This window comes from Salvelinus namaycush, chromosome 33 (assembly GCF_016432855.1).
Source record: "Salvelinus namaycush isolate Seneca chromosome 33, SaNama_1.0, whole genome shotgun sequence".
Classification (NCBI taxonomy): domain Eukaryota; kingdom Metazoa; phylum Chordata; class Actinopteri; order Salmoniformes; family Salmonidae; genus Salvelinus; species Salvelinus namaycush.
Window position 1 is genome coordinate 758,896 of NC_052339.1, and position 27,269 is coordinate 786,164.

Sequence of the window (27,269 nt, forward strand, 5' to 3'; positions counted from 1 at the left end):
AACCATCGGAGGTTTGCGTTCAACTGTCATTACAATATGTGTAAACAAAGACAATCTTTCCCTCCTAGAGCTGTGGGTTTGTCCAATGTCTTTTCTTCTGTAAAAAATGTGGACAAATGATTATTTTCAGACTGACTAAGGAAGGGCTTTCTCTGATTTACCCAAATTGAGTGAAGAGAAAAACTATAATTTTTTTGGCATCACACAAAATTGCAAAGCAAGAATTTGTAGTGTGAATGGGCCTAGTCTCATCTCGGTTCCACCCAATGCATTTGGCTGCACAATAGAGCCCTAGGCATTGTTGGGCATTCTACACATAAACATTATTGGAAATGGTTAGAAATGCAGTTAGTTCTGCCCCAAGGCATTTAACTTGCTTTGAGCAAACATTACTCTCCAAAATAAAGAAAATGATTATAATCAAGAGAATTTCTCGATCCCAAGTGGCGACGACCATGGACAGCTTTGTAAAGATGACTAATGAGACAAATGCTGATGCCACATGGAAAGAGGAGATAAGGAAAGTGGCCAACAGGCTACTGAATGGGTATTACAAGGTGAGTGCGAGACATGTTTTTTTAATATATTTTTTTACAAATGCAACATGAAGGGACACCTATCTCACCTGATTACCCACTGTCCATAGAGAGAGAGAGGGAAGAGTAATGCATGGAAAATTGGACAGAAGAAAACATTAATTTCGTTATAGGGTTATTCGTAAGTGGTTTGATTACACACAAAACACACGTACTGTACACAGGTTTAAGTGAACATCACGGTACATGACACAGTTAGAGTTCAAGTTCAAATAGATGGAGCGTTGTTAGAAGCTAGGGTGACATTTCAGATAGAGCTGGGCTGTTACCTCCATAGAAATAGAATTACTAGAATGGGCATCCCCATTCAATTCAACGATCCGTGTTTGGTGGACCAGCGGCAGTAATTCTATTTCTATGGTTATCCCATTATGCAGTGTTAGACCTTAAAGAGGGGCTCACCATGGGTTTCTCTGTCTTGATGGACTTGACCTGCAGACATTCGTCCTGTTTCGAGGTAGAGTGGTTGTACTCCCTTCGGTCTGCGTACCCTCCCAGCTGCCCTGGTGACAGGCCCTGTCCATTCCCCCCCTCCTGGGGAGGGGGTCGTGGGTAGGTGTCACCGCGCTGCTTCTTGGTAACGTGCGCCTCGGGCCCGTGCACGGTCTTGACGTGCTTGCGTAGGGAGCTGGGGTCTGTGTAGCGCTTGGTGCAGCCCGGGATCTTACACACGTAGGGTTTCTGGAACATAGAAATACATTATATTGTATTCTTTTGTTAGTATAGAACATTATTATTACTGTTCTATTTAATTCAGTGTTCTGGAAGGAGAGTAGATGGGGGTGCTTCTGTTTCTAAATTTGTACATTTTAGTCATTTAGCAGACGCTTTAATCCAGAGCGATTTACAGCAGTAATTAGGGTTAAGTGCCTTGCTCAAGGGCACATTGACGGATTTTTCACTAGTCAGCTCAGGGATTCTAACGAGAGACCTTTCGGTTACTGTCCCAACGTTCTTAACCGCTAGGCTACCTTCCGCTAAAGGCCTCCAGCAATGGACAGTCAGTGTTATAGGTAAATTACCTGTCGCTGAGCTGTGTTTGTGATTGTGCACACGCGTATGTTTCCCTGCATTTGCGTGAGTGCATAGATGTACTGTATGTGTGTGTGCACGTGAGTGAGTGAACATGTGTGTTTGTACCTCGTTGGAGTGTGTGCGGTTCTGGTGCTTGGCTCTGTCTGAGGCGTTGGAGAAGGCCTTGTTGCAGCCCTCGTGTTCACAGACGTACGGCTTTTCTCCAGTGTGGGAGCGCAGGTGGGTCTTCAGGTTCTCCAGGCGAGAGTAGGCCTTGGGACAGCCCTCAAACTGCACAGAAGAAGAAGAAGGAGAAGAAGAACACACACATCAAACACAGCTCTGCGTCATCCTGGCAGACAACAATTACCCCCAAAATATTACTGACCTATGCAGTAATGTGACAGATTGTTGATTAAATGTAAGGATGCACCATCATCACAACCATTTAACAACGACTATCTCTTTATGTATTCCTATATCTAAGCTCCACTACCCGACCCGAGCCCGACGGGCCCTAACATTAAACATCAGGTTAGGGCCCGGGTAGGGCCTGTTTTTTCATCATTTTCAATAACTAGGGTACCACTAAATTGATCACCGTGCTCTGTTGTGCAGTACAGTCAAATCTGAGTAAGATCATAACATGGCTTCAACCTCATCACAATAACACAGGAGAGATTATTTCACAGAAAATAATCATGTTCCTTGAGTTTTGTCGGAGTCTAGAGTGAAAAGTAACTGTCTCATCATTGAGCAGAGTAGCCCAAGTCGAGCCATTTCTATGGATACTCACAGAGCGCCATGAGCGGAGCGAGTGCAGAGCAAGCTGTGAGCAGGGAGCGAGTGACAGAGAGGAGCAGCTAATGGATTTACTAAAGGAGGAAGTTATTTCTGATTTCAGGGAGGGCCACCTTAAATTCTGCAGGACTCTAGTGTTGTGGGAGTGTGCTTACGGTGCATCGGTGTGGTTTCTCCCCGGTGTGTCTGCGCATGTGGACCACCAGCATGTACTGGGCCTTGAAGGGTTTCTTCTCCCGTGAACACTCGTCCCAGCGACACACGAACTCCTTCTTCTCCCCGTGGATGTGGTCATTGTTAATGTGCTGAGAGAGGAAACTAACAGAGGTCAATCACAGGTCAATCTGGATTTGGATTCAATTGATTCATCCATCATTGTTTTTACCACTCATTTTCCCTCTCTCTCTACCGTTCCCATTGTTTCATATTCTCTCTCTCCATTTCCTTTTCTTCCATTTGTATTTAGTACTCTGAGGAATAAATGGGAGACTTGTGAGTCTCAGTGTCCGATCTGAACAGGCGTTTTCAAATAAAACCCTGTCACTTCAAATCACATGGGGCTCCTGCTGACAGATGTGCTGCCGTGGCAACTTCCAATCTGAGGCTTAGGGGGGTGGGAGGAGGGGAGGGAAAGGGGAGAGGGAGGTGAGGGGATGGGGCGTTTCAAATGCCATGTCTTTACAACTCCAGTAAAGCATTATACAGTATCTAGTGAGCATGCATTCTCCCCTGATTTCTCTCTGTCACTCTCACTCCCTCTCTCTCTCCCACTCTCTCTGTCTTGCACACTGACCAGTAAAAGGGGTACAAGTGGTGGCAGTGGATGGTTGAAGGGGGATGAGAGTGGGCTAAAGAAAAAGAGAAGAAAAAAAAGGCAGACATGGAATCCTCGGGGGAGAAGTCAACATCTGGCCCTCTCACAAAGACAACAGTGTTAGTGTGGTGGCCTCTGAAGGGCCTTTCCGAGAGCAATTTAAACCCAGGGAGACAGACACAATATCCTGAACAAAAGGAACCCGTCTTATTACATTCCTGAACAGAGTTGGGGGAGAGAGACATTTGCCTTACAGGGAAAACAGGGCGAGAGAGAGAGGAACGGGAAAGAAAGACAGGGATAAATAGAGACTTGAGTTTGAGAGGTCTTAAATGTCTAGGAGAAACAAACGGTTGTTAGAGTATCTCTATATTTAAAAACCTCAAAAGTGGAGGGAAAGAGCAGAAGAGAAGAGGAATTGAGAGGGTAATAGAATAATAATAATTTGGGGGGCGGTTTATGTTTGTCCTGTTAGTGGAAATGTGTTTCTTGCATATCCCAACTCCCCTTGAGACATCCACAGGGAGTGGGGTCACAGCCAGGGTCACCATTGCACAGCACCCCTGGAGCAATTTTTACCCTAACTGTTCCGGTATTCAAACCAGCAACCTTTCTGTTACTGGCCCAACTCTCTAACCTCAAGGCTACCTGCCGCCCCGAGAAAAGTGTGTGTGACTGTGTGTGTGTGTGCCTGCATGCCTGTTTGAACTGCTAGTGCGTCACTGGCCGTGCACCTCCAGACGTGACGGTCCCCAGACAACGGCAGAATTATCCCCAGCCCCTCCCCCTGGCCAGTTAGTAACCCAACACATTAGTCCAGTGGGGCCCTGACCAGGGCACCGTCACAGCCCTTTCTTCCCATCAGAGGAGGGGATGTACCCCCAAACAGACAGTATCCTATGAAGTCTGACCTTACTTCAAGAGAAAGACCCCCATGGGCCCTCAAGTCTCAGAACAATTGCACTTAACTAACCCCCTATGCAGTGGGAGCCAGGGGTGTCGTACACTGCCCCTATGACAAAAGAAGTGCACTAAAACCGGCATCTCTTCGCCAGCCAAGTGCACTTTCCTGCCCTGCTCTGCTCTCACAACTACATCAATACGTTAGCCAATGCAATCGTTCATTTCTGTCTCCAATTGACTTTATGTATCAACAAAGGCCCTCCATTCAATTCAACTTGACACGTTTTAATTTTGGTGATAAAAAAATAATTCAGAGAGGAAACGATTGGGGAGGTAAGATCGAGGGCATTGGATGTTCGTTTCCCTCAGATTGATCTTCCTTTCCCCATCACAACACGGAAACCCGCTCCTAGCTCCTCTTCTCCTTTTTTCCCTTCCGCCTCTGTGAGGGAATTCCTGTGGCAAGCGATCAGTCTGCGCCGCGCCGTTCGATATCCCCTGAGTGATAGGAGTGCCCCGGTGTTGCTGTGCTGTTGGCACACGCTCCCCTGTCCCCCCTCGTCCCTCCCACCAGCCCATACAAATGACCAGGGGCCCGCTGACGGTCGTGATGCATGGGCCCCGTGCTGACAGAGAGGGGCCCGAGCTAGAGACGACACTAATGGTCATGATCTAATGGCAATTTGTAATGAATCAATAATCTCCATGCTGAGCGTATGGGTAGGCAGTGTTGGCGTAATGGACAAATAGGTGGTGATAGCAGTGGTGGTGGCGCGTTAGCAGGTTATTAATTTTCACCCTGCCAGCTTATCGGCCAACATACTGTAAAAACGCCACCGAGATGGATTTAGGAGGGAGACGGGCGGAGAGAGACGTGCGCTGGATGGGGACACAGAGGCTGGCTGGGATGAGCACAGAGTGCATACACACACACACACACGCAGGCATGCAAACACACGCACACCCTACACAGGTAGCCTACACATGCGCTTACAGGTATAGACTGACATACCAATTATACAGTGTATAACACACTGATATAACACACTGATATACAAACACACACAATTGTGAACTATTTGTATAGGATATGTAGCTACTACATACTAAAGGAAATGTTTTTAGATTACTCTAGACTTTTATGGATTTACACCCACATATAATAGCCACACATGCACATAAACACACTGACACCAGATACACAGAATCCCATCAATACTTAGCTACTTTTCTCAATTTTGCCAGGCTTCAAAATCCCTCTACAGTGTCCCCTTATCAAGCACTTTCTGGTATATACACCTCATACATTAGAATGCAGGCGTGCATGAAAAGAAGGCCTTTTTACAAGGCAATTTCACTAAGCTGTGGGACCCGCAACACCGTTTAGCTTTATCAAACAGAGCCTAATAAATCATATGCTCTTTTGTGATGTCAATTGCTGAGGCGCTTTGTGTAAAGAAAAAAAAAAGAGGGAAAAAGAGGCGAGGGAGATGGAGGGAAAGAGGTGAGGGAGATGGAGGGAAGAAGGGAGGGAGAGAGTGAGGGAGTGGAGAAGGGGGCTAGAATTTGTATGTGTAATTCAGCAGAGCCTTTTCATCTTGGAGTAAGATACTCCAGACAGATAAGGTGCCTAATCCTTCTCCTGATCAAAAAATAATCTGCATTTTACCAATTAAAGGGCTGTGCCAGCAGGCAAGAGAGGGGGCCGCGTTCTGACTGAGCCCAACTTTATCTCCCCTCAACACCGAGGAGGCACCCAGGCCGCAAACACCGCCATACAGCATGCTTGAATACTGGGGGAGCTAACGCTAACATCACGTAATCTCCATCTCCTGAGAACAAGGACATTACAGCTCCACCTAAGGAGATGACCCAGAATAGCACAGTGTCAAGGTGGGAGGGAGTGGAAGTTAACTGTGTGGATTGTGTGCATGTACTCACATATGTACGCACATATGCACACACACACCCTATCTCAGGGTCACCCCATTTGAGACCCTTTCTGTATTCCCCCATCTTAGTCTTTGTAACATCTCTCCAAAGCCACCCCAGTTCCAACCCCCCCAAACATCTCAGACAGAGACATGAAATAATCCAGCACCAACGCCTTATCTTTAAAAGTGCTCCCTCGGAGAGGAGAGAAAATGAAAGAGATAGGGAGAGAGTGATGCCAAGAAAAGGTACTGGAGGTTGAGGGAGGGAGGGTGATGTAGAGAGGCAGAGTTAAAATAAGTGATGGAGAGAGAGGGAAAAATTAATGAAATAAATACATCAACCGAAAATTGACACCCGCCTCGCTTTTGCTGACTGGGAAGGCCAGATAAGTGAGCTAAATTGCGTAGATGCGATGTTTATCTTATCGGCGGCACCGAGAGCGCTTAAACGCGGATGATAAAGGAACGGCGCAGCGCGTCATGGTGCGAGCGCGTTTGTAGAGTGTAAAAATATGCATCAGGAGCGAGGCGGGAGACGCTTTTGAACAAGGTAGAAAGCAATGAGGGTGGCGCACAGCGGCTTTTATTTCTAGAATTAGGCCATGCGAAAAAACTAAAAGGGGATTTCTTTGTCTTCATCTACGTAACCATCACTTTTTTAACACTTCAAATAGTTAATAATTTACCTCACTTGTTTCAAACAGCAGTTTAATTATAAAGTTTTTACCTCACTAATATCAAAGACTATCTAATGAACAATCCATAGAAAACAATCCATAAATGTATCAGAACTGAAAATGATGTTGCATGAACACTACCAATCAAAGCCAGACTGGAAGCATATTATAGTATTATATTTTTTCTCCATTCAAGATGACAAGTTGAAAACAGGGGGGAGGGGCGTTGGAGAACAGACAATGTGGTCCAAATACTGTACTTATCCTATTACTGAGGGGGGTGGGGGTTGAGGAAGGGGTGGAGAGATAAGAGGGTTTTCTCACTGAATTAGAGGCGAACAGTTTTATTAGCATGTCCCTCCCCCTATCTGCATGGGCATATAAAATGAGTAATTAAAATACAACATTCAAAAAACTAAAGGGGAAAAAGACAATGAGGATGTGTTGATTATTTTCTTCATGGAGAATATCTTGTGTGAACAATCTCTTTCCCAGTATGATGCCCCTCCCCTTCTCCCAGCCAAACTCCCCCTGCCCCTGGAAACAGGGGCAAGAAGTTGTCAAGATCCTCAACCTTTGAGCAGAGCCCTTCAAAATGCGGGAGGCAGCCCATTCCGCGCTGAGGATATCAATTATAGATAGGGGTTACTGCTGCGGCTGTGGATTGCAATGTCAGACGCCGGGATAGACAGCCGTGGAGAGCTGGGGATCTTTCTGATGTGTGCTGATCAGAATCAGAATCAGAATCACGTTTATTGTCCTTACAAGAGGAAAATCTTGGCACAGCTCACACATGAAATGGTGAGCTGTGTGAGCTCAGCTCCAGCTGTCATGTATTAAACATGAGTGTGAAGTAAAATCTCACCTCACAGTGGGCCTAGTGGTAAGTAGCACACAGCAGGTCAAAGGGGAGACCAGTCCAACGACAGCAGCAGAAGCCGTAGTAATAGTATCAGTGTAAGTGGCGTCCGTAGTGCTTGTGATACAGTATTACTGTAAGATCATTAATAGTTGGGTTAAGAATAGGCCCTCAGGCTCTACCAGATGAGAGTCATCCATCTCCTGGGTAGTGTGAGGAGCTGTATGACAGAAGGGGGGAGTATATTACAGCCAGTACGGTACAGACTTGTATACAGTACGCAAGAGTGTAAGGCTTAAGGCCTGATTGTGCAGGGCTCGTAGGTCGAGTCGGTGCCGGCCAAATCAGTTAGCGCCATAGCCCAACAGCGACGTGTTCGGCAGCCTTTGAGCCCATTAACCATCGTCCCCGAAACCAATCTGGAATCCGGCAGGGGCATTACTCAACGCCTGTAGGCTGCAGCACACTCTGTACTGAACGCTGAACATGGTGACATACAGAAGAGACTGCTGGACCAGAGAGAGGGTGTTAGGGCTGGAGCCAGGAGTCCAGGAGAACTATAGGAGCCCCCAACTACTTGTTGGGGGCTCCTAAAATAGACTCCTAAAACTGGTTTCCTATTTATTGTGCTGTTATCTGCACAGTATCTGCATTCTAAATGGACCATAAAGCTTTTGAACATGAACTTGATAGAGGTAGAGGGAGTTTAGCGAAGCCAGACACCATAGTCATATTGTTTCTGCCTCCTGCAAATCAAGGCTATTTCCCAGTAGTGTCCTGGTAGGTACTCACATGCACTAGCTGTTCCTGCGTGTCAAACTCCCGGTGGCAGCTCTCCCAGTGGCAGTTGGTCTCGTACACCACCTCTGGCTCCTGCTTGCTCTCGTCCTTGTCACCTTCCTCCTTCACCAGTGTCATCCCATCCGGATGGTCCTACAGTACACAAACCACAACACAATTAGAGCAATGAGCCAACTCTGACAGTGTTACAGCAATGACCCAACACTGTCAGTGTTACAGCAATGGCCCAGCAGAGATCTGCAGAATATGAAATATTGTACAGTATATACAGTACGTAAGCCCATATCAATTCAGAACGTATGGGTCCGATTAAAAAAATAAAAATACTATGGTTAGGTAAAAGACTGTTAACATACTATGTTCACAACACACTTGACCGGTAACAAAGTCATATCACAACCAAAACGTTCTCTCCCCCTACTCTATTCTCCCCTAACCCAACAGACTGATTTAGTTACACTTTTCCACCAGTGTAATCGAGTGAATCTGGCCAATGTGGCCCTGTTCGGCACACAGGGAGTAGAACGTCTGGGAGTCTGGGAGCGGAAATGTAGCGCTGAATGCTCTGCTCTGGGTTGGCAGTTGATCTACGACAGGTCTGGGGCAGAGTATTTCAGGAATCTAACCCCCTCTTCCTGCTCCAGCTTGCGCCATTAGTCTAGACATATTTTACTGTCACTGTTAGCATTACATGGCTGGGTAGCCTGGAGAGTACTGGAGACTGTAACAGGGGAGACCAGGGGTGTACAGGGGTTTCTCTCTAGGCAAAGTTGTGGTTTGTAAAAACCACCTCGGTCTACTGCTAGTACCTGCCTGCCATGGTGTTAGGAGAGTGTGTGAAGGAGGGGAACAGAGAGAAGAGGAGTTTCATTCACAGAATGTGGATCTCCCCACAGGCTTGCCTCCATTGTATGAGCACAGAGCCACTTTTAGAAGCATAAATCCAGACACAAGCACACAGGGAGCCCTTTAGAAAACCTGCAATCTAATTTCAAAAAATGTTTCCATTCACTTAAGCATCTGATTAAAAGGAAAACAATTTCCTTCTGGTGCCTCCAAGATCAATGGGGCTTATCGTTTCAGAGGCGGCAGCCTGAACAAGCAGCCGAATGAAACAGGCAAATAAATAAATCGTTTTACAATACATCACATAATTGGCCCCAAAGCTCTGCGTCTGAGAGAGTGACTGAGTTGCGTGTATGGTTGTGTGTGTGGTTATGTGTGTGCGTGTGTGTGTGTGCATACGTGTGTATGTGTTTTCTATGTGTGAACAGAATTGAACAGTACAGGCACCACATCCTATTCTATTGCTGCCGACGCAGTAAACCATCTCATCTTCTGATCTCATCTTTGAATACCATAAACATACCCCTTTTCTAATAATAGATAAGAATGTCTGTTCATTGGACTATACGATAAATGCTGGCGAAGTTAAATTTACCTGGCAACTTACGGCCCCTGAGTTGGGTAGCTCCTCATCCGGTTTGATCTTGGAGCGTTTGTGGTGCATGGGTTCCCCCGTGCTGCTCACCGCTGACTCACTGGTGGGTTTGGTCTGTGGGAACAACCACAATAAAATCACTTAGTTCAAAATGAATTCAACATACTACAAGATAGAATGACCATAAAAGTTGAGCAGAAAATAAGATTGACATGCAGTTGTATGACGACATCCTGTATGATACTGTTCAAGGGATCTAGTTAATCCTACTACAAGGTAGCATAGTACAGCCTGTTATCTATTAATTCGAGGCCATTGAATAAGCCAATGATTCTATACAGCAGTTCCCTATCTGACCTCACCTTTGATAGACCTGACTCTGGCCTGACTGGTCCTGGCCTGAGAGCCAAATGGGAGTTCCCTGTTACAAGGCAGGTGAAAATAAAAATAAATGAACTAGGAAAGCTGAACTGGCCTGGAAAAACAGGAGAGATTCCTTGGCTCGGATCTGTGCTACTGGCCTTCTCAGAATGTTAACTCCGGGGAATCTGTAATGTAATTTCCCCTTTAACAGTGGGGCATCTTGACACTCGACCCACTGAGATCCTGCTCATAGACACAGTGAAACTGTCCTATTTGGACTAGAAATATGAAATCGGTAAGGTAGTATATGATTCTGGTTGTTTCCTCAGAGCTGGAAAGAATTCTGTAATAGATTCAGAAGATACATTTACATAGTCAGTTCTCTACCTTGAATGAGAGATCTCATCCACCAACTACCTCATAGCTAGAAACAGCAGTGAGTGTGGATCTGTGTCATTAACATGCCACAAAGTAGCAAACTAAAATGCGAGCTTTAAATGCGAGCCCCCACATACAGTCGGAATGGAGAGACACTGTGGAATTCATAAATTCCCATTTTAATCCCCGTTTCCTCCTGTGTGATTAATGGTGTCAGTGGTGGGATCCTATGCTAACAAGTCCCTTGTTGTTTCTCATGTGGGAAAAAACGATGTTCAAAAACGACGTTCCCATTCGAAAATAACACATCCAGGGGACCGTAACTCCCATGAGGCCAGAGCGCGGAGGGGAGCCTGCTTCTACTTGTCTTTAAGCCTTGTATCTGTTCAGACTACCACGGACGCGGCTAGCACGTGGCTAGCACATGGCAGTGCTATCTATCTCTTACCTGTGATGATGAATCGCAGAGGCTTCTGACGTGGAGGAGGGAGGAGTCTCTCACCTGTGAGGTGTCGTTAGAGATGACAGAGCGCTCTCTGGGTGTGAGGCCAGGAGGAGGAATGCCAGGGATGGGCCGCTGGGTGGTGAAGACCGGGGAGGGGTGGATGAGCGGCGGACTGTGGCCGAACGCAGAACCCACCATCCCCGTTTGCCGACCAAGCAGCTGCTGGTGCATCTGAAGTGCCACGGGGTTCGGAGGGTAGGCAAAACTCAATGCCGGACTGGAGGGAAACAATATCATAATCAGTGTTGGGGTGAAACATAAAACATACAACAAGGTTTGGTGCAGACCCCTCCCCCCTTTTTTCCCATTATCAATATTTATAAAGTTAACAATTAATGTACCACTATCAAACTACATTCTGATGTATTTGAGCGGCAAATGCAATGGCAACGAGGCAAAATGAGGGACAATAAATTGTTCTGGCTAGCTCCTCATCTGACAGGAGATGTGATGCTCTGGTAACACTGCTTTTTATTTTATCTTTATTTAACTAGGCAAGTGAGTTAAGAACAAATTATTATTTACAATGACGGCCTACCCCAGCCAAACCCTAACAACGCTGGGCCAATTGTACACCGGCCTATGGGATTCCCAATCACGGCCAGTTGTGATACAGCCTGGAATTGAACCAGGGTCTGTAGTGACGCCTCTAGCACTGAGATGCAGTGCCTTAGACCTCTGCACCACTCGGGAGCCTACGGGGCCCAAGGCGAATCCCTGGCAATGAATGTTCAGATTGTTAGCACTGTGAATTCCTGCTGTGTCCCTTGCCAGGCCGTCTTTGTAAATAAGAATTTGTTCTTAATTGACCTGCCTGGTAAAAGAAAAGTAAAAGAAAAATGTAAGGTTATACTTAGTTGCAAAAGTCTGGTAACTTTCCAAAACTTCCCAGAAATCCCTGTTGGCGGATTCTCGGAATCAAAAGGGAGGGCAGTAAATCTAGGAAAATTTGGGGGAACCTTATGCAACCCTAGTGATATTAACGCATCGCTCCACTGTAAACACTCTATGACACTGACGATGACAGAAAGACTGGGTTCTGTCAGAAAAAAAGCCCAATTATAACAAACCTTTATTATAGCAACAGTATAATCATGCCTATAACTTAGTATATAACTACAACAGTCACTTCACATTGCATTGTCTGCTTGCTAGCTCTCCCCTACTGTGAAAGAACTAGATCATGGACACCCTTCCTTTCTCATAGATCTACATTGAGGTGAGAGTGTTGATATCAAATCACATTTTATTTGTCACATGCGCTGAATACGACTGGTGTAGACTTTACCGTGAAATGCTTTCTTTCTTAAAAGCCCTTCCCAACAATTCAACATTTAAAAATAAAAATAGTAACACAATGTGCCCGTACCAGATCAATGTGCAAAGGTCGAAGGTATTTGAGGTAGATATGTACATGATGGCAGGGTAAAGTGACTAAGCATCAGGATTATAATAAGACTAAAATAAAGAACAGAGTAGCAGCAGCAAATGATGAGTGTAAAAGTGTGTGTGAGAGAGTGTGTGTGTAATGTGTATGTAGGTATGTGTGTTTGTGTTGTGTTGGTCTGCGTGTGTGTCTTATGTGTGTGGGTTTTGTGTGGGAGAGTCAATGTAGTGTGTGTGAGTGAGTGTGTATATAGTTTGTATGTATAGTCTAGTGAGTGTGTATATGGTTTGTATATATAGTCTAGTGAGTGTGTATATGGTGTGTATATATAGTCTAGTGAGTGTGTATATGGTTTGTATATATAGTCTAGTGAGTGTGTATATGGCTTGTATATATAGTCTAGTGAGTGTGTATATGGTTTGTTTATATAGTCTAGTGAGTGTGTATATGGTTTGTATATATAGTCTAGTGAGTGTGTATATGGTTTGTATATATAGTCTAGTGAGTGTGTATATGGTTTGTTTATATAGTCTAGTGAGTGTGTATATGGTTTGTATATATAGTCTAGTGCGTGTGTATATGGTTTGTTTATATAGTCTAGTGAGTGTGTATATGGCTTGTATATATAGTCTAGTGAGTGTGTATATGGTTTGTTTATATAGTCTAGTGAGTGTGTATATGGTTTGTATATATAGTCTAGTGAGTGTGTATATGGTTTGTATATATAGTCTAGTGAGTGTGTATATGGTGTGTATATAAAGTCTAGTGAGTGTGTATATGGTTTGTATGTATAGTCTAGTGAGTGTGTATATGGTTTGTATATATAGTCTAGTGATTGTGTATATGGTTTGTATATATAGTCTAGTGAGTGTGTATATGGTTTGTTTATATAGTCTAGTGAGTGTGTATAGGGTGTGTATATAACGTCTAGTGAGTGTGTATAGGGTGTGTATATATAGTCTAGTGAATGTGTATAGGGTGTGTATATAAAGTCTAGTGAGTGTGTATAGGGTGTGTATATATAGTCTAGTGAGTGTGTATAGGGTGTGTATATATAGTCTAGTGAGTGTGTATAGGGTGTGTATATAAAGTCTAGTGAGTGTGTATAGGGTGTGTATATAAAGTCTAGTGAGTGTGTATAGGGTGTGTATATAAAGTCTAGTGAGTGTGTATAGGGTGTGTATATAAAGTCTAGTGAGTGTGTATAGGGTGTGTATATATAGTCTAGTGAGTGTGTATAGGGTGTGTATATAAAGTCTAGTGAGTGTGTATAGGGTGTGTATATATAGTCTAGTGAGTGTGTATAGGGTGTGTATATAAAGTCTAGTGAGTGTGTATAGGGTGTGTATATATAGTCTAGTGAGTGTGTATAGGGTGTGTATATATAGTCTAGTGAGTGTGTATAGGGTGTGTATATAAAGTCTAGTGAGTGTGTATAGGGTGTGTATATATAGTCTAGCGAGTGTGTATAGGGTGTGTATATATAGTCTAGTGAGTGTGTATATGGTGTGTATATATAGTCTAGTGAGTGTGTATAGGGTGTGTATATAAAGTCTAGTGAGTGTGTATAGGGTGTGTATATAAAGTCTAGTGAGTGTGTATAGGGTGTGTATATATAGTCTAGTGAGTGTGTATAGGGTGTGTATATATAGTCTAGTGAGTGTGTATATGGTGTGTATATATAGTCTAGTGAGTGTGTATATGGTTTGTATATATAGTCTAGTGAGTGTGTATAGGGTGTGTATATATAGTCTAGTGAGTGTGCGTAGGGTCAGTGCAAGATAGTGAGTGTAGATAGTTTGCGTACCCTTAATTGACTATTTCACTTACATCATCGATTAAATCAACATCCAAACCTCCCACTGCTCACCTTCACATAGGCTCTCTCTATAAACATAGGTAGCTCCAGGTAAACACAGGTCCTATGGTTCAATAACAGTCACGCGTGGTGGGGCTCCATTCATCCTGCCTCCTTGATGCCTGCTCTCAGCCTGGCTCCATACGTCTGCTGATCTTATTACCGGCCCCGAGTGGAAATCAATGGGCCAAGACGCATTTGGGGGCCCATCTGCTTGTCATATCACTCATCAGTCTGGAGGCCCTATCATTGGCCCTGTCACTGGGGCCACAGAGGCATGTGATTGATCAGGTTCTCCTTCCAGATCGCTGATCAATGGCTACGAGTAGGGCTATGGATCTACCTCTCTCTCTTTCTCTCTCTTTGTCTTTCTCTGTCGTTTCGGTGTGTATTAGGGGGGTGGTGTTTGGGAGGGTGTGTGGATGACTGACACATGCCGCCGGGGACGCTGGGTAAATGGGGGGACAAGGCCCACCAGGGGTTTGGACGCAGAGGAGAAACACGTACGCACGCACATAATAACCTCACTGGTCCACCACATCCTAATACACCCCCCCCCCCCCCCCCCCCCCCACCTTCAGTAGACCAACGTCCCACAAAAAACATAGCCTCTGCCCCAGGCCCTCCGTCCCACTCCATCCCCATACCTACATCGCTCTTCAACGTTAAGCGTGATGGAGTCATACGTTTGTGTGGAATGTTGGTTGTCTTTATCATCCCATACATTACTTTTTCCAGAAATCCCCAATGGAAATCATTCCTGCAATCAGGAAGGTTTAAACAGGAAATTCTGGAATCTTCCAACCAAAATGTATTGAAAAAACGTACTGGAATTTTGCAACCATGATCCCATACCTGATGGCCCCGGCCGAGAGGTGTCCGTAGGAGCCGCTGGTGGAGGAGCTGGAGCGGGAGTTGTTGAGGATGGTGACAAGGGAGTTGGGCGAGTTGCGGATCATGGTCTGCAGGTCAAAGCTGTGCTCCGACAGGGGAGAGATGGGCAGGGCCCGCTTCCTACTTGGCCTTGCCGTCAGCCTGGGGCTGGGGAACCTGGAGCCTGGAAGAGGGGAAGGCAGTAGAGTAGACAGTAGAGACATTAGACGCAAGAAGTTGTAGTCTACAGAACCTCTCTGGATAGAAACCTAGTAGGTGAAAGAGATAGTGATTTATCTATTGTGTTTAATCAGATACTATTTGTTGCATGTTAATTTGTGGCTTGACTTATTTTTCATAGATTTGAGTGCTTTTATAACATTGTAGCCTAATTCTAATTTAACCATAGACAAACATAGAGGGGCCATAGAGTGAGCTTCACTGCTTCAGAAAAACCTAATTCAATCCAATCAACAAACAAAATGTCTTCTAACAAAAGGCAAATTTGAATGAAAAAGTGCAACTGTCAATGGATGAACTTCATACAAGACAACATAGGGGTGCCTAGTATGTCAGAGCACTTTACTGACTGGGTTATGGCAATCAAGTATCTAATCAAATCTGATGTGCCTCCTTATTCAAAAGCAGTCAATGTTGAATGGAAAAGTGGCTTTGAAAAAATACCAAGCAGCCAACAACACAAGCTCTTTCTCTCTCTCTCTCTAAACACACAATGAGACGCATGTACAGATTAAGAAATTACTTTTGTTGCCTTTTCACTCGGAGATGTCACAAGACAGGGTGAAAAACAGAAGGAAAAGTAAAGAAGCGAAAGGGAGGAGAAAAAGGATAGAAAAGACGCTGAGGGGATGTTACGCTTTGTGAGTGAACTGACACAATGACTTTGTGACAGAGTAGGTCGGGGAAAAAAATGTCGGCTGTTTTTTCTTTTTTCCGTGGGCAAACAAAACCAGCTTACGCAGCCCCTGTACTCCCTCCCTTTTCCCTCCCTCCATCCTTTCTCCCTCCCTTAAATTCAAACACTCACTCTTGCCTGACACATACAGCGATTACAGAGGCTTCCATTCACATGGAAATCAGTTGTATGATTTTGTGTGTGTGTGTGTGTGTGTGTGTGTGTGTGTGTGTGTGTGTGTGTGTGTGTGTGTGTGTGTGTGTGTGTGTGTGTGTGTGTGTGTGTGTGTGTGTGTGTGTGTGTGTGTGTGTGTGTGTGTGTGTGTGTGTGTGTGTGTGTGTGTGTGTGTGTGTGTAGTGGAGTTCCTGGCATACGTACGCCTGTGTTTGGAGCATGGAGCTCCAGGGAGAGAGGAGGGAGGAGGAACACCCCTCTACATTGTCTCTGCTCTGGCCTCTTTATAAAACCTGCCTCTCTCTCTTTAATGTCTCAGCGAGGGGAGTTGGGGGGCAAACACACACTCACACATACAAACACACAAATCCCCCTACGCACATACATACATGCAATCTCTCACACACTATACATCTCTGGAAATATGTTTGCCATTTGAGGAATTTGTTCCTTGAAATCTGACGCAGTTCTATACTCACACAACCACTGCATCTCACACACCTGCGATAACCACACACCTCAATCAAACTTCTACCCCCTGGTTGACCTAAGACACGCCCTCCCAAACCATGCCCCCATACCTCTCTATGACAAACCTCCTAAAAACCACACCCTAGGTGAGGGACTGCCTCCACTTGTGGAGAGTTAGAAGGGGAGAAGGAACGGGGGAAGGGGTAGAAGAGGGAAGCTGTCCCATCACAGCTGGGCCTCCTGGGAGTTATGTTTATTAATGCTGCAGCCAAATGATAAATCGGCCAACCAGGAGGAGAGGGAGAGGTAGAAGAGAGGGAGAAGGGAGCGTCGTGGCCCGTAACAGGGTAGCTGGAGTGTCCCTCTAATTTCCCTGTGATTTATGGATGGGACGGCTGGTTAGGCACAGCGTCATTAATTCACACGAACAGGACAGGGAGACCCAGACAGGCTGGACTGACTGGTGGCAGTAGAAAATAAACCAGGAGCCTGGAGCCCAAAAGCACAAAAACTCCTAACCCACACAGCTGAGTTAGGGCCACCTGAGAAGACCCTGGCCCTCTCACAGCACAGCACAGCACAGCACAACTCCACTCCACACCAATTCTCTCCCCCTCTCCTTTCCTCCTCCTCTCGTATCCTACACGATCATCATAACCATAAACTGGCAGTAATATGAAAACTAAATAGGTGACACAGCTATACTGTCCAACCACTAATCCACTCCCTCAACAGGACTGAATTAAATAAAATACATTAATAGGGTTCAAGCAATAGTGGGAAGGACAGGATGGGATCTTTTGATCAGTAAGCTTATATTTTCCTCAGGTAAAAAAACACAAATTATTCTGATGGAAAAATAGCCAAATAGCTAATTATATAGCCCAAATACCGATAATAGCATAGCGCTACCTAAAAATAGCTAGCTAATAAGAATAAAAACATTAGACAATAGGCCATTAAAGCCCCAAACAGCCAGGGCAGTGCTATTGTCTCATTAGTCTCTTTCCTAGGCTAATTACATTGATGTGAAGTAGACTGACTGAAACTATGCTAGCTACAATGCAACTAGACCACATTAACGACACACGCCTTATGCCTTTTTTCTCCCCTAAAATCTATATATCACAAAGGAAGAGCTTTAAAGTGTTAATTTTCCTGGCCTGCGTGTGGAACACACATTGCTGAAACGCAATGAGTTACAGTGCCTTACAAAAGTATTCATCCCCCTTGGAGTTTTTCCTATTTGCTGCATTACAACCTGTAATTTCAATAGATTTTTATTTGGATTTCATGTAATGGACATACATAAAATAGTCCAAATTGGTGAAGTGAAATGAAAAAAATAACTTGTTTCAAACAATTCAAAAAAAATAAAAAAAACGGAAAAGTGGTGCGTGCACACTTTGCTAGCCCCTAAATAGGATCTTGTGCAACCAATTACCTTCAGATGTCACATAATTAGTTAAATAAAGTCCACCTGTGTGCAATCTAAGTGTCACATGATCTGTCACATAATCTCAGGATAAATTCAGCAAAAAAAGAAACGTCCTCTCACCGTCAACTGTGTTAATTTTCAGCAAACCTAGCATGTGTAAATATTTGTATGAACATAACAATATTCAATAACTGAGACAAACTGCACAAGTTCCACAGACATGTGACTAACAGATATGGAATAATGTGTCCCTGAACAAAGGGGGGTCAAAAGTAACAGTCAGTATCTAGTGTGGCCACCAGCTGCATTAAGTACTGCAGTGCATCTCCTCCTCATGGACTGCACCAGATTTGCCAGTTCTTGCTGTGAGATGTAACCCCACTCTTCCACCAAGGCACCTGCAAGTTCCCAGACATTTCTGGGGGAATGGCCCTAGCCCTCACCCTCTGATCCAAAAAGTCCCAGATGTGCTCAATGGGATTGAGATCTTGCTGGCTCTTCACTGGCCATGGCAGAACACTGACATTACTGTCTTGCAGGAAATCGCGCACAGAACGAGCAGTATGGCTGGTGGCATTGTCATGCTGGAGGGTCATGTCAGGATGAGTCTGCAGGAAGGGTACCACATGAGGGAGGAAGATGTCTTCCCTGTAATGCACAGCGCTGAGATTGCCTTCAATGACAACAAGCTCAATCCGATGATGCTGTGACACACCGCCCCAGACCATGACGGACCCTCCACCTCCTAATCGATTCCGCTCCAGAGTACAGGTCTCGGTGTAGCGCTCATTCCTTCGACGATAAACGCAAATCCGACCATCACCCCTGGTGAGACAAAACCGCGACTTGTCAGTGAAGAGCACTTTGTGCCAGTCCTGCCTGGTCCAGCGACGGTGGGTTTGTGCCCATAGGCGCCGTTGTTGCCGGTGAAGTCTGGTGAGGACCTGCTTTACAACAGGCCTACAAGCCCTCAGTCCAGCCTCTCTCAGCCTATTGCGGACAGTCTGAGCACTGATGGAGGGGTTGTGCGTTCCTGGTGGAACTCGGGCAGTTGTTGTTGCCATCCTGTACGTGTCCCGCAGGTGTGATGTTCAGATGTAACGATCCTGTGTAGGAGTTGTTACACGTGGTCTGCCACTGCGAGGACGATCAGCTGTCCGTCCTGTCTCCCTGTAGCGCTGTCTTAGGCGTCTCACAGTACGGACATTGCAGTTTATTGCTCTGGTCACATCTGCAGTCCTCATGCCTCCTTGCAGCATGCCCAAGGCACATTCACGCAGATGAGCAGGGACCCGTGGCATCTTCCTTTTGGTGTTTTTCAGAGTCAGTAGAAAGGCCTCTTTAGTGTCCTAAGTTTTCATAACTGTGACCTTAATTGCCTACCGTCTGTAAGCTGTTAGTGTCTTAATGACCGTTCCACAGGTGCATGTTCATTAATTGTTTATGGTTCATTGAACAAGCATGGGAAACAGTGTTTAAACCCTTTACAATGAAGATCTGTGAAGATATTTAGATTTTTACAAATAATCTTTGAAAGACAGGGTCCTGAAAAAGGGACGATTATTTTTTTGCTGAGTTTATATACACATGTTCTGAAAGGCCCCAGAGTCTGCAACACCACTAAGCAAGGGGCACCACCAAGCAAGCGGCACCATGAAGACCAAGGAGCTCTCCAAACAGGTCAGGGACAAAGTTGTGGAGAGGTACAGATCAGGGTTGGGTTATAAAAAAAAATCTAAAACTTTGTACATCCAACGGAGCACCATTAAATCCAGTATTAAATAATGTAAAGAATATGGCACCACAACAAACCTGCCAAGAAAGGGCCGCCCACCAAAACTCACAGACCAGGCAAGGAGGGCATTAATCAGAGAGGCAACAAAGAGACCAAAGATAACCCTGAAGGAGCTGCAAAGCTCCACAGCAGAGATTGGAGTATCTGTCCATATGACCACTTTAAAACGTACACTCCACAGAGCTGGGCTTTACGGAAGAGCGGCCAGAAAAAAGCCATTGCTTAAAGAAAAAAATAAGCAAACACGTTTGGTGTTCGCCAAAAGGCATGTGGGAGACTCCCCAAACATATAGAAGAATATACTCTGGTCAGATGAGACTAAAATGTAGCTTTTTGGCCATCAAGGAAAATGATATGTCTGGCGCAAACCCAACACCTCCATCACCCCGAGAGCACCATCCCCACAGTGAAGCATGGTGGTGGCAGCATCATGCTGTGGGGATGTTTTTCATCGGCAGGGACTGGAAACTGGTTAGAATTGAAGGAATGATGGCGCTAAATACAGGGAAATTCTTAAGGGAAACCTGTTTCAGTCTTCCAGAGATTTGAGACTGGGACAGAGGTTCACCTTCCAGCAGGACAATGGCCCTAAGCATACTGCTAAAGCAACACTCGAGTGGTTTAAGGGGAAACACTTTAAATGTCTTGGAATGGTCTAGTCAAAGCCCAGATCTCAATCCAATTGAGAATCTGTGGTATGACTTAAAATTGCTGTACTTGAGCAGAACCCATTCAACTTGAAGGAGCTGGAGCAGTTTTGCCTTGAAGAATGGGCAAAAATCCCAGTGGCTTGATGTGCCAAGCTTATAGAGACATACCCCAAAAGACTTGCAGCTGTAATTGCTGCAATAGGTGGCTCTACAAAGTATTGACTTTGGGGGTGGTGAATAGTTACACACTTTCAAGTTTTGTTTTTTCGTCTTATTCCTTGTTTGTTTCACAATAAAAAATATGTTGCATCTTCAAAGTGGTATGCATGTTGTGTAAATCAAACGATACAAACCCCCCAAAAATAAATTGTAATTCCAGATTGTAAGGCAACAAAATAGGAAAAATGCCAAGGGGGTGAATACTCTCGCAAGCCACTGTACTACCAGCAATGATCACAGCCGATTGTGAAGTAGTGAAGAGGTAGCATAGCCATGGCATCTTCTCCCATTTGAAACTGTGGCCCTAATTGTTTTGTTTCACTCTATTAATCTTAAGTGTTGATACAGAAGAAAGAATTTCTTCCTGTGATGATGAATGGTGGGACATTCCAATTCCCACTTAATAGCAATTAATTTTCAAATAGGCGTGCAAGTTTGGCTAGTTTTAATTAGTTTGTTCGGAGGAATGGGGGGAAGGATGAGGAGGGGTTTCACCCCGGATTTCCATGAAAGCGGCGGCTGGCTGACTAAATACCTTCTCATCAAAGAGAGAGGGGTGAGGCTGTCCGACCTTCCCTAAGATTCAGTGTGCATTTAATTTCCTATTTACACTTTAAAATAACTCATTAGCATAAGTCCTCTGCACAGGCAGGCCTGAGCTTGGCACATTAAGACAATGGCTCATTTAAATCATGTCAATTTAGAATCGCTAGCTAGTCCCTCCTCATTTGGTAGGATTGTTGTTTTGCTCCATGTAAAACAGATTGTTGTATAGTGCAGGGAAATAATGTTGTAATCTATCTAGAATACTCAGTTTGTAAAACACAAATACAGACACCCCCACCCCCCACATACAAACAAAGTCATGAAATTGTAGTTTACAGTGTACACCCTATATTCATTTAGCATATGATTATTTTTTTAAATTATATATTGTATACTTCAGCAGAGACACACTTTGGAATGGATAGTAGTTGGCTCAATGACTGGAAGTCTATGGGAACCGCTAGAATGTCATTGCACTAATGCTAGTAACAACCCCCCCACCACCACTGCTGAAAAAATCAAAGGGTAAACACTGAGTTTGCATCAGTGTCTTAAACCCAGTGCAGTCAGACTTACTCTCCATGGCCTGTAGATACTCCATGTGCAGGGCGCTGCTGGTGGCTCCGGCCGTGGAGGCCACAGAGGGTAGGAGGTCCGTGTAGGGGCTACGGTGGCCTGCCAGGAGAGCCATCTGGTGGTAGTACTCTGCTGTAGTCAGGCCTGTGTGCGGGGCTAAGGAAGGGGTGAGGAGGGAGGAGGGGGGAGAGAGAACCAGAGAGAGACAGGAGAGAAACAGACAGGAGAGAAACAGAGAGAGACAGAGAGAAAGAGAGAAAGAGACAGACAGAGAGAAAAAGACAGAGAGACAGAAAGAGAGAGAGAGACAGACAGAGAGACAGAGACAGAAACCGATAGAGACAGAGAGACACAGAGAGAGAGACAGAGAGAAAGAAAAAGAGACAGAGAGAGAGACAGAAAGAGATAGAGAGAGACACAGAGAGAGAGAGACAGAGAGAAAGAGACAGAGACAGAAAGAGAGAGAGAGAGATGCAGAAAGAGCGAGGAAGAGAGAGACAGAGAGAGAGAGACAGAGAGAGAGACAGAGACAGACAGAGAGAGACAGAGAGACAGACAGAGAGGGGGCAGACATGCATGTTAGGTGAGATAATGACTTGTAAAACACAGCAGGTGAGGCCTGCAACACCTACAACAGCTAAAAATATCTGTAATTTAGTGAGCACATTAGCAACACTATCACATATAGAGTGGAAGAGAACAGCTGTATGGGGAGCATGACTCTGAGGTAGTGTAATGTACTACAGGTCTCAAATGTGATTTCAAGCTGCTTACTCAGAATTTACACTACTGTATGTCTTGGTTTTAAATGTATTGTTCATTCATGCAGGTATGCATATCATATTTCATCCTATGTTGTTTGCCAATGGGTAAGTGTGTGTGTGTGTAAGAAGGGGTGTTAGGGGGTGTGTGTATGTGGAGGACGTGTGTGTGTCCCTGTCCCCCCTCTGAATATGCCTTTCCTTACAACCTCTTCCCTTAGTTATAGAGCGCTATAAGTCCTTGAACCGTATCCTAACAATAAACATCTGGCATCGTGCTTCCATCTGCATATATCCCAACCAAGAAAAAGACAGAAAGAGTGGGAGAGAAGAGAGAGAATAAAAGACTGACACTGTGGTTTTGGATGCACATATGAAATCAGTTCAGCCACACCAAGTGTTTTCGTCCCATTTTAAAGAAAGGAGAGAAGAAATAAATAAATAAAACGCGGGATGAAAAGATCTCCTCAGAAGGCCGGCCCTGTATGCCTGGCAATATGCATCGCTGATTGGTTCAGTGAATGAAAGAAAAAAAATCCAAATTAATTTGATTTGGGTATTATGTCTTAAGTGGAGGGGGAGTTTCTTAATTGTCTTTGTTGTTCCGCTTTAGCTTTGCTTCTGCATTCAACCGTAATGTGCCTCATTCTCTATTTGTGCGAAGAAAGGGCTTTGCGGAATTTCTAAATCAGAAATCCTGGCATGGGTAGTGCCATCCTGGGGGCAAGGGGGGTGGGGAGCTTTCAGTGTGGCACTTGACATGGAAGAGAAGCAGCTCAATGTGTCTCAGGAGTTGGTGGTTGGTGGGGCCACAGGGCCCTCCTTCAGAGCAACAATGGGATAAGAGAGGCAAGTAGTATATGACTGAACCACATCAGAGAAGAAGAGGAATGAGAGGGTGAGAGAGAGTGATGGGGGGGGCAGAGAAAGCAAGAGGTAGAGCCAGAGAGATTGAGAATTTTTATTTATTTTTATTTTATTTTATTTCACCTTTATTTAACCAGGTAGGCTAGTTGAGAACAAGTTCTCATTTGCAACTGCGACCTGGCCAAGATAAAGCATAGCAGTGTGAACAGACAACAACACAGAGTTACACATGGAGTAAACAATAAACAAGTCAATAACATAGTAGGAAGAAAAAAAAGAAAAAAAGAGAATCTATATACAATGTGTGCAAAAGCCATGAGGAGGTAGGCAATAAATAGGCCATAGGAGCGAATAATGACAATTTAGCAGATTAACACTGGGATGATAAATCATCAGATGATCATGTGCAAGTAGAGATACTGGTGTGCAAAAGAGCAGAAAAGTAAATAAATAAAAACAGTATGGGGATGAGGTAGGTAAATTGGGTGGGCTATATACCGATGGACTATGTACAGCTGCAGCGATCGGTTAGCTGCTCAGATAGCAGATGTTTAAAGTTGTTGAGGGAGATAAAAGTCTCCAACTTCAGAGATTTTTGCAATTCGTTCCAGTCGCAGGCAGCAGAGAACTGGAAGGAAAGGCGGCCAAATTAGGTTTTGGCTTTAGGGATGATCAGTGAGATACACCTGCTGGAGCGCGTGCTACGGGTGGGTGTTGCCATCGTGACCAGTGAACTGAGATAAGGCGGCGCTTTACCTAGCATAGCCTTGTAGATGACCTGGAGCCAGTGGGTCTGACGACGAACATGTAGCGAGGGCCAGCTGACTAGAGCATACAGGTCGCAGTGGTGGGTGGTATAAGGTGCTTTAGTAACAAAACGGATGGCACTGTGATAAACTGCATCCAGTTTGCTGAGTAGAGTATTGGAAGCTATTTTGTAGATGACATTGCCGAAGTCGAGGATCGGTAGGATAGTCAGTTTTACTAGGGTAAGTTTGGCGGCGTGAGTGAAGGAGGCTTTGTTGCGAAATAGAAAGCCGACTCTAGATTTGATTTTGGATTGGAGATGTTTGATATGAGTCTGGAAGGAGAGTTTGCAGTCTAGCCAGACACCTAGGTACTTATAGATGTCCACATATTCTAGGTCGGAACCATCCAGGGTGGTGATGCTAGTCGGGCGTGCGGGTGCAGGCAGCGAACGGTTGAAAAGCATGCATTTGGTTTTACTAGCGTTTAAGAGCAGTTGGAGGCCACGGAAGGAGTGTTGTATGGCATTGAAGCTCGTTTGGAGGTTGGATAGCACAGTGTCCAAGGAAGGGCCAGAAGTATACAGAATGGTGTCGTCTGCGTAGAGGTGGATCAGGGAATCGCCCGCAGCAAGAGCAACATCATTGATATATACAGAGAAAAGAGTCGGCCCGAGAATTGAACCCTGTGGTACCCCCATAGAGACTGCCAGAGGACCGGACAACATGCCCTCCGATTTGACACACTGAACTCTGTCTGCGAAGTAGTTGGTGAACCAGGCAAGGCAGTCATTAGAAAAACCGAGGCTACTGAGTCTGCCGATAAGAATATGGTGATTGACAGAGTCGAAAGCCTTGGCCAGGTCGATGAAGACGGCTGCACAATACTGTCTTTTATCGATGGCGATTATGATATCGTTTAGTACCTTGAGCGTGGCTGAGGTGCACCCGTGACCGGCTCGGAAACCGGATTGCACAGCGGAGAAGGTACGGTGGGATTCGAGATGGTCAGTGATCTGTTTGTTGACTTGGCTTTCGAAGACCTTAGATAGGCAGGGCAGGATGGATATAGGTCTGTAACAGTTTGGGTCCAGGGTGTCTCCCCCTTTGAAGAGGGGGATGACCGCGGCAGCTTTCCAATCGTTGGGGATCTCAGATGATACGAAGGAGAGGTTGAACAGGCTGGTAATAGGGGGTGCGACAATGGCGGCGGACAGTTTCAGAAATAGAGGGTCCAGATGGTCAAGCCCAGCTGATTTGTATGGGTCCAGGTTTTGTAGCGCTTTCAGAACATCTGCTATCTGGATTTGGGTAAAGGAGAAGCTGGGGAGGCTTCTGATGTTGACATGCATGAAACCAAGGCTTTTTCGATTACAGAAGTCAACAAATGAGGGTGCCTGGGGACATGCAGGGCCTGGGTTTACCTCCACATAACCCGAGGAACAGAGGAGTAGTAGGATGAGGGTGCGGCTAAAGGCTATCAAAACTGGTCGCCTAGAGCGTTGGGGACAAGGAATAAAAGGAGCAGATTTATGGGCGTGGTAGAATATATTCAGGGCATAATGTGCTGACAGGGGTATGGTGGGGTGCGGGTACAGCGGAGGTAAGCCCAGGCACTGGGTGATGATAAGAGAGGTTGTATCTCTGGACATGCTGGTTATAATGGGTGAGGTCACCGCATGTGTGGGAGGTGGGACAAAGGAGGTATCAGAGGTATTAGGAGTGGAACTACGGGCTCCATTGTAAACTGAAACAATGATGACTAACCCGAACAACAGTATACAAGGCATATTGATATTTGAGAGAGACATATAGTAAGGCATAAAGTAATCGCAGGTCTTGATTGGGAGAGCTAGCTAAAACAACAGGTGAGACAACAGCAGCTAGTCAACTAACACAACAACAGCAGGTAAAATGGCGATGACTAGGCAGAGAGGGTCGGATTAACTACACACAGAGCCTGAGTTCGCGGCTGGGGCCGACAGATAAACACAAATAAACAGAATGGAGTACCGTGATTAATGGACAGTCCAGCAGGCATCAGCTATGTAGCCAAGTGATCATAGTGTCCAGGGGGGAACAGTAGATGGAACAGGGAAGCCGTCACCACGCTAGCACGCGGCGTTTAAAGTTAGTAGCCCGGGGGTGGTCTGCTCAGACGGAGGCCGGTTGAGGGCACAGCGGATGGAGTATTCGTCAGCAGACCAGATGTGGTGGTGCCGTGGGGCGCCGTGTCGACAGAGAATCCAAGCGAAAGAGGTATTGTAGTATTTTGTTTGCTAACTGGTGCTAGCTTCGTGGCAGTGGCGTTAGCCACTATAGCCAATCGGTAGCAGTGGTGATACGGTGCCAAGGTCCAGAGTTAACAGCAAGGATCCGGTGGAGTATTGGGCTCTAGTCGTGTATGAATGGGGTTCGGGTAAACAGCTGAGTAGGCCGGGGGTGGGCCTCAGGGATAGCTTCGGTACTGGGTGCCACGGAGGGTGCAAGCTAGCTGTGAGCTAGCTAGCTGCAAGCTGTGAGCTAGCTAGCTGCAAGCTAGCTGTGAGGATCAGAAGTGGTGGCTCAGGGATTACGGCAGGAATCCGGCGTTGTTGTGGAGAGACAGTCCGATGCTGGTAGATTGGCGAGTACTATATCGGGGCTAAGAACAGGGCTGGTGTCCGTGCAGAAGGTAAAAGCCGCTAGCAGTGGCTAAAAATGACTAAATAGCTTGTAGATGATTAGCTGGTTAGCTACTGGAGGTTCTTGAATGTGTTCCAAAGTTAAAAATAATAGCGATTCCGTATCACATTGGGTGAGGCAGGTTACCGGAAGGTATAATCGAATTAAAAATCGAAAAGAGATAGATTTTTTTTTAAAATATATACAAAAAATACGAAAAATACAAAAGTACACGAGAGGAC

At 45.3% G+C, this 27,269-nt stretch overlaps 1 protein-coding gene across 1 annotated transcript in view; it reads right to left on the reverse strand.

Annotated features, from left to right (window-relative positions):
* Nucleotides 1-27,269, reverse strand: part of LOC120027865 (transcriptional activator GLI3-like) — a 167,536-nt gene that overhangs the window by 5,768 nt on the left and 134,499 nt on the right. The window contains exons 6-13 of the mRNA XM_038972946.1: nt 21,990-22,145; nt 15,187-15,388; nt 11,084-11,303; nt 9,841-9,954; nt 8,391-8,531; nt 2,567-2,716; nt 1,737-1,901; nt 999-1,277 (exon numbers count right to left, since the gene is read on the reverse strand). Coding sequence (XP_038828874.1) covers nt 999-1,277; nt 1,737-1,901; nt 2,567-2,716; nt 8,391-8,531; nt 9,841-9,954; nt 11,084-11,303; nt 15,187-15,388; nt 21,990-22,145 — 1,427 coding nt within the window. The remainder of the gene's footprint in view (nt 1-998; nt 1,278-1,736; nt 1,902-2,566; nt 2,717-8,390; nt 8,532-9,840; nt 9,955-11,083; nt 11,304-15,186; nt 15,389-21,989; nt 22,146-27,269) is intronic.